Genomic DNA, 7,854 nt, shown 5'->3' on the forward strand with positions numbered 1-7,854 from the left:
TTTATTGTCAGTAAGTTGGTGACCATTGTTAGTGAGATGATGTGCTATACTATATTGTCAACGAGATGATGTGTTATACTATATTGTCAGTAAGTTGGTGACCATTGTTAGTGAGATGATGTGCTATACTATATTGTCAACGAGATGATGTGTTATACTATATTGTCAGTGAGATGGTGACCATATTATATTCTCAGCAAAAAAGAGTACTATACTATTTTGTAAAGTTTAATTTCTATTGGCACGCTAGCCTAACCGACAAAGAGGGCAATCAAAAACTTAAATTTGGTGTTCCAAAGTAGATAGTCTACATAGTAAGGAAGGAGAGACACTTAACCAACAATGAGTCTTAGCTTAAATTTTGTGTTGCTTATAAAGAAGTGTGAGTGAGTTTCTCCTTTAAAAAACTCTTGTTTTTCTTGTAAAAGTGAACTACTTTGACTTGACATTTAAATTTGCAAATATAAAATCCTTACCACTTAATGTCTTTTTTTCTAGTTTTATGTATACTATGTATAATGAAATAGCTTCATCCAGACAAATGCATTGTTAAAAATGAAAGATGAAATTCGCTGTTATTTTCATATTCCTGTATATTCACCAAAACAGTAAGAAAAGTTTGTTTTTAATTTTCATATTATGAGGTGTAACAATAGTTACCGTTTCCGTCGTATGGGAATAAGAGCTGTAATTCGAGAATAAAATACTCTCATTATCTAGTGGTCCAATCAGCATATCGCAAGTGTTGTATCTTATGTTAATATGTGTGTTTCTTAAAAACCAGCCACAGTCTTAAATTACAATTTCGACTATATAAATTAGTACAAAGGAGGGCGAGATTTTAAACTTCGTAACCACAAGCGATCGTAAAAGCCGTTTCTATGTAAGTAATACGCACTCTGAGCTTATCAAAATTCACAGGTCGGTGATCCCAACGGACTTTAACCTACTTGGTTAGATCCGAAACTTAACTAGTCCTAATTTGTGCTGACGTCAGCTCGCTGAAATTCGCCCATTCTTCGGACCTTTCTCCATCGGTGAAGAGGATTGTTTTGTAATGCGGACATTGTGGAAAAAGAAAAGCCAAATCATTTTCAGCGTTGTTTACGTTGCCTACATCCCTTTCTTCAGTAACATTTTACTGGCCATTTGATGCTGTTTTGGTTTTTTCGAGAAATATTCAGAAAGCAACCATTTCCACCAAATATCCGGGGTTGTTCTTGTTTTGAATACTCATATTATCTTGTGATCTTTGCAGTGTGTTTTGGAGCGGCATGACTAATTTCTTAATAGAAAGAATGAAAGGAAATATTTTAAGAGTTACTTTGGAATTGATTGATTTAAAATGATCGTTAAAAAAAATCATGTTCTATTTTTATTCTTATTTATCATTTCAATTTCTATTTTTATACTTTTTAGTGTGTTCATTAAAATGTCTTCGACTTAGGTTTTTTCATTGGGAAGTCTAAATAAATAATCTCACACAACTGAACCGTTTGCTGTTTTTTTTAACTATTTCCTTCTTATCTTTTTAGGCGGAAAGAAAAGTGATGGGCATAGTGGCCAGAAAAAGCAGTTTGTAAACTTTGGAGACGGCGGTGATGAAGACTACGGGAATTCTTTCTCAAAAGGCTATGGTAGAGGAGGAGGGGGAGGGGGAGGATACGACGATGATGAAAGTATCTACGGTGGAGAGGAGGGTGGAAGCCGCAGTGAAGGATACGATAGCGGAATGCAGTTATCTGAGAATGGAGCAGGTGGTTTAGGCTTTCAAGGCAATGGTATGGACAGCCTGAATGCACTGCTAGGCTCCAATCAGTTTGGTGGATTAGGAGGAGGAGGAGGACAGGAAGGTCTAGGAGATTTAATCGGAGCTGGTGGAGACAACAGAGGAGGTATGATTTAACAATGTTTTGACTGACAAACTAGGTTATTTTTGAAGTTCTTTAATCTTATAAAAAATGATTGTAAGTTGTTTAATCTCCTAAAGTTGTTTAATCTCCTAAAAAAACTCATTCTTGTGTATAAAGTTTTTTAAAAGAAAAGTAATGCGGTATATCACCACATGTGAGATCACTGGTAAAATTAGATACATCATCTTTGTATTCTAGGCCTTGCACAATTTGCGTCGCCAAATGACCAGTCCCAATTTGAAGGTCAAAGTGACCAATCTATGTCAGCATTAGGAGGTGGTTTTAGTCAAATTGGGCGCGGTGAATCGCTATACAGCAGTATGGATGATGGCAATGACGTAAATGATGACATTCTATCTCCATTTGATGCAAATTCCTTAGAAGGAAAATTAGAGCATAGTATAAATTTAGGTGATAATGTTAATACGCCGGGCGTTGGACAATTTGATATGAATTCATTTAGTGATTATGGTTATAACCATGGTAAAGCACAATCGTCATTTTTACAAGAGTTGCAATCACCAAAGCATAAACACAAGCAAGGCGATGACAGGCAAGGCATAGGAGGAGGAAATGGTGATGTACAAGGTAAAATTATATATCGTATTAAAAAGCAGCTACAGTTTGGTGAGCAGAACCATTTTAAATTATGTAAAAAATAGTCTTAAAAAAGGTGTCTTAACTTTTAACCAAATATTTTGCAACCATATCATACCATTTGTTTTATTTTTAAAATCATTACCATTGTCATTTTTTTTAAATTACTCAGACTATCATCGATTTCCCAACCATCAACTTATTCAATAATGCAAAAATTATGCTTCTTTGAGTAGATATTCAGAATAAAGACGGAGGTTAATCCAACTCCCCTCACACTCACCAATTGAAAAATGACAGTATGCTTTCAATCATAGATCTTCTGACAAACGAACTTGGAGAACTCGACACTTCTGACGAGAAACTCCAAAAGATGCTAGAATCCGGATTAAACTCAGATAGTAATTATTCACCTGATGGTGCAGGTGGTGGGGCCGGTGGAGGTGTAACCGCTGGAAGTAGTGGTAACACTGACACCTCCTTAAGCGCCCTACTCAATCCACAGGTAGGAAAACTATCAACACAGAATATTTTCGGTGATGAACACTTATGTGGCTACATTTTTAGTCACATAAGTTATACTTAATTAATTATTTGTATGTACCATGGAGGTATCAAGGCATTTTTTTCATTCAATATCTTCTTTCAATGAGATATGTTACAACGTATATACTATTGATTTCTTACTGTAATGTTTTTTTCTCTCATTTGTCAAATTATAATAGAACATCTTGTTATTCCCAATATCTTTACAAAAAGCAAAAAAATAATAATACCTAACACTATTTAGAGCAGTGAATTTTGTTTGTGTTAACCCCTTTAAATTGTTTCAATTGCAACACATAAAAATATTTTCCTTAATTATAGCTGTATCTAAGATTTACCTTAAAGATATCGTAATACCATTATTGTTTGGTTCAGTCGCTTCACAATCTTTCGCTGTTTAGTAGTTCATCTTCTTCGGCTGTTTTTAGGGACAAATGGACCAAATGGACTCTCAGCCTTCCAACGCTCCTGATGAGATGCCAAATGTATTTGGTAGCAGCAGTAACCAGGATACCACAAGCCAACAACAAAGCGCACTTAATCAGTTATCTGGCACAATGTCCCAGCAAGCAAACCTTGGTTCAATCCAGCCAGTCACAGTGCACGCTCATGCAAGTGATAAACCTGGAAGTTCAGCCAAAGATGCACCGCCACCTGAAGAATCGAGACAAACTGCACAACAAGTCCAAGAGACTGCTGCAAAACAACATAAAACAAAATTATTAAAGTTAAAAAATAGATTAAAATTATTAAGGTAAGTTAAAACGTACTTAACTAATTTCCTTGCATTCCAAATGTGGACTCCTTTAGTTGGACAAAAACACTTCGACGAGAAAAGTGATTGGAATAATAAAGCTTAGTATTTCTGCGCGTACTCTGTTATTTTAAAGAATTTTAAAACTCTCGGATAAAGAAAATATACTACTCTTCTATTGTAAGCAAACTTGGCATTAATGAATGTGGTAATCTGAGATTTAAAGTAAAAAACGAATAAACACTTCCGAATAACAAAAAAATTTCGTTGCAGAAAAACCACAGTCAGCGAAAACTCAATTAGTAAACGGCCTGATAGGAAAGCGCAAACTTTTAACAAGCTAAATTTCTTCAATTTGATTTCTTTAATTTGATCGTACGGCCTCTGTAGTCCCCGGCGAACTCTCTTTAGGTAAAAAGACGGGGGGAATTACAAAATTTTAAAAAATTAGGCACCTTCAATTATCAGATCAACTTCTTGTTGACTAATTGAAGAGGTATAAAATGTGCTTCAATTGGATAATCCAAAATAAAAACATTTACCACACAGTAACCTTGCAATCTCCATTATTTTTATATTTAGACAAAAACTAACACAACTTGAAGAAGAGCAAGCAAAGAAATCAACTAGCAATAAAAACAACGATCCTAAGACAGCTCGAAATGATGCCATTAAGAAATTGTTGATCAAGAACTTAAAATTAGCTGCAATGATTGCGTCCAAAGAAATTCAATTGGAAGAAGCAAAAGGAAGAGGTTTAGCATGTAAGAAAGAATGTTTTGTGGCGCATCTTTAATTCCTTTGAGACAGTTAAAGGTCGTGTATCTAACCTCGATATGATGCGTGACATATTTTTTTGTTTTTTGATGAATTGCGTAAAAGTACATATAAGAATAAAACAAATTAAGAGCTTAAATCATAAATAACGGATTTCTTTCTGGTGTGTATCTATAAAGAAATTCTCAACTTTAACAGTAGATTATAAATGTAAAATCTTCTAGACAAAATCTCAGTATTGATATAAATGTAACTTACATTTCAAATATCTGCTATTATTTAATTCCACTGTATTAGATTTATCTGGGAAGAAAGAAAATGAAGAGGATACTCTAGACGAAGCAAATCACAATAAACAAGAACACGAGTTTTTAAAGTCTAAACCATTAACAGAGTTAAGTAAAAAAGCCGAAGAAGAAGTGAATCATTTAAGTAGAAATCCAGATATGGAGAAGTCAAAGACGAATAATAGCTCCATCTTAAACTTTATGAGTAACAATAGAAATATAAAGAATAATACAAGTAACCATAACACAACAATAGAAGGGAGTAACACATTTTTAAGACGGATTAACGAAACGTTGCAAGTGTTGGATAGATCTTCGCCTGAAGTGCACACCAGGTCAACGTTGACAGCAAGTTCTAGAAGATTCCTGAAGAAACTGCAATCACAAATTCAATCCATGTCAGCACCGCAAGCTCAAATCGTGGAAGAAAAAGGTTCGTTCTGAAGTACTATTTTGGATGAAATAAAAATTTGCAAAAAAAGATAACTAAAAAAATAATTTAGAACCTACCGAATTAAGTGTTGTAAATATAGCACTTTTCCTATTCTCACCATTTGCGAGGGCTTCTAAGATATTAGTGTATAGACTGCCGCAGAGATTAAAATCTGCAACCTCTCTTTTTTATCTAATTTTGTGTAAGTTACACAAGGTATAAAAATTAGTTTCTTCTTTCTTTTTTTATTTAGCCCTAGCAACTTTATATCGAGCTATTAAAGCAAAAGCGGTCAAAGCGGGTAAGCATCTTTGTCTATTTGCTACCTCTTTTTTCCCTTCTTTCGCTTAGTTTGATATATGAAATTCAAAGTGAAGTATACCTAAGGTTTGAATCAGATTCTCATGATGATACTAGTTTTTCATGTTATGATCTCTAGCTTACCGCACTGGGAATGATAAAAACGACCTTGATAAAATATATTTTCGCAAGAATTAATTTTTGCGAGAATTTCCAAATTTTAGTAAAACAAGGTTTTTAATTTCGCGACAATTTGTATCCGGAAATAACGGAATTGAAAGAAATTCGCGAAAACATATTTTCTTGAATGGCGATCGTGGCAATTTAAAGCCTTTCGCGAGAAGGCACAAAAACGCGCGAAACTTAGGTAGATTACCAGTGAGTCAACCTAATGACTAAGCTTCGAAAATGGAAACTTCATACTTCTTAATTCTTACTTTTAGCTAAAAGAAGGATAGCACTGAAGCAGCAACTGGAGAGGTAAAAAAAATATCAATAACAAACGAAACATACACCAAAAAGAAGCATGCACACACGTTCAATAAGTTATGCGTCACACTGAATCATACACCACCGCCAGGATTTTTATGAGAAATAATACAGTATTGATATGACCTAAAAACATTTTTATTGGTCATTTTTTAGAACTAGGCTTCTTCGCAAACCTTTAAAACTAAAACATGTGAAGCAGTAGTAATAATCAATGGGAATTGTTCCGCGACAAACTGAAAAAAAGTGCAAGATTATGAAGTTAGAAAGTCATCCGTTGCTTCGCAGCTGTGGCTGGTGTTGAAAAATCGATATGAAGAATTTAAACATTACGAAGAATATTTCAAGTCCGCCAGAGTTGAAAGGCAAAATCGATAGGAATATAACAGAATCCCTTTCGGATATTCTGGACAAAAGCTTCATTATGGAGAATGCATGACTATGTATATTTCAGAAAAACAATTTTTTTTTGTTTTCTTTTATCTATGCATTATTAAAGAATAGTTATTAGTTTTTACACAAGATCTAACCATGGTCGCATTTTGGGGGAGCTGTATATATAATGCTCCAACGCAATGCTAAAAAAAAGCAGTTGAGTAGAACTTTCGGAACTTTTCATGCATTGCTGAATTTGAAAGGCAAAAATCAGTGTTTCGGCTGAACACGAAAAGATTATTCTACGCAGTGGTTCGCTGTTTTTTTTATGTTAATTATTTCGTGCTCACGGTTCAGCATGGTAATGTAACATTGTTGTCCCCTTTCTTATGGAGCGATATTATTTGCGTGGATGTATAAATTCAATTCTTAGTGTTAGCCATCTTGTGTCTATGTAATTCTTCTCCTGTATATGATTTTATATTACAATCAATATAAACTTAAATGTTATGGGTTTTAATAAAAAGCAGTTAAAACACTGAAGTCAACTCAAAACAAGATCAGTAAAGCAAGCAAGAAAGTATAGCAAAGTATTGTCATGTAGAAAAGCTAACCAAAAAATGGTAAAAATAAAACGGAGAAAAGTAAAAACGTTATGTAGAGCAAAGAAAAAGCAAAGCCAAAGAAAAGCCAAAGAAAAGCAAAGCAAAGCAAGACAAGGCAAGACAAGGCAAGGTGAAGTGAAGTAAAAGGCAAGGCAAAGCAACATATAGCTAAGTAAATAAAAGTAAAGTAAAGTAAAGTAAAGTTTACTAGACTTAGGAGGATGATGGACTAGACCAAGCATAGTACAATAACATCAAGTAAAGCAAACTATTTCAAAGTAAGGTGAAAGCAAGTAGTAGAAAACTGCAATTTCGAGTTTTGCCAGGCATAAAATACTCTTATTCGATGTCTACTAGCTGTGTGTTTGTTGCTTATTTTATTACACACGTGCTGCATGCAGTTAAAATTTAGAACGTAGCAAGTAAAGACTACTGTTCGTTACGCTAAATATATTTACCTAAAAGTACGTTTTTTTCACCGTGTCTTCACCTTTTACTGATGAAAATCATCCAGAAACAAAAAAAGTTACATCAAATGGTCTGACCTATAGAAAATTAATATTTATGAATAAAACACAGACGTTGGTAAACTTCATGCACGATGAGCGTGCATACAACGTGCACGTGGTAATATAATGGCGCACACGAAATAACGTACAGGTCCTCCAATATTTATATTAATTTAGACAAGTATAACAACTTCAAATTCATTCAAAAACGAAATAAAATTTAAGTTCGCTCATCTTTGCCATGTTCGAACTATTTCATCGCAACAATT

At 34.1% G+C, this 7,854-nt stretch overlaps 1 protein-coding gene across 1 annotated transcript; it reads left to right on the forward strand.

Annotated features, from left to right (window-relative positions):
• The first annotated feature begins 496 nt into the window (after window positions 1-496).
• LOC130641945 (aspartate, glycine, lysine and serine-rich protein-like) lies at window positions 497-6,997 on the forward strand. The gene is made up of 10 exons (XM_057448976.1): window positions 497-608; window positions 1,536-1,895; window positions 2,112-2,501; window positions 2,828-3,015; window positions 3,485-3,810; window positions 4,393-4,574; window positions 4,885-5,307; window positions 5,561-5,608; window positions 6,051-6,087; window positions 6,253-6,997. The coding sequence occupies exons 1-10, from the start codon at window positions 563-565 to the stop codon at window positions 6,299-6,301; spliced, it is 2,049 nt and encodes a 682-aa protein (XP_057304959.1). The 5' UTR covers window positions 497-562; the 3' UTR covers window positions 6,302-6,997.
• The last annotated feature ends 857 nt before the right edge of the window (window positions 6,998-7,854 follow it).

This window comes from Hydractinia symbiolongicarpus, chromosome 4 (assembly GCF_029227915.1).
Source record: "Hydractinia symbiolongicarpus strain clone_291-10 chromosome 4, HSymV2.1, whole genome shotgun sequence".
Classification (NCBI taxonomy): domain Eukaryota; kingdom Metazoa; phylum Cnidaria; class Hydrozoa; order Anthoathecata; family Hydractiniidae; genus Hydractinia; species Hydractinia symbiolongicarpus.

What these genes read in the sequence shown, in the direction of transcription:
- LOC130641945 (XM_057448976.1), top strand. Translation starts at nt 563, where the DNA reads ATGAAATTCGCTGTTATTTTCATATTCCTGTATATTCACCAAAACA. An exon ending in GCGCCCTACTCAATCCACAG is followed by an intron (nt 3,016 to 3,484) that starts GTAGGAAAACTA and finishes GGCTGTTTTTAG; the next exon opens with GGACAAATGGACCAAATGGA. An exon ending in TCAAATCGTGGAAGAAAAAG is followed by an intron (nt 5,308 to 5,560) that starts GTTCGTTCTGAA and finishes TTTTTTATTTAG; the next exon opens with CCCTAGCAACTTTATATCGA.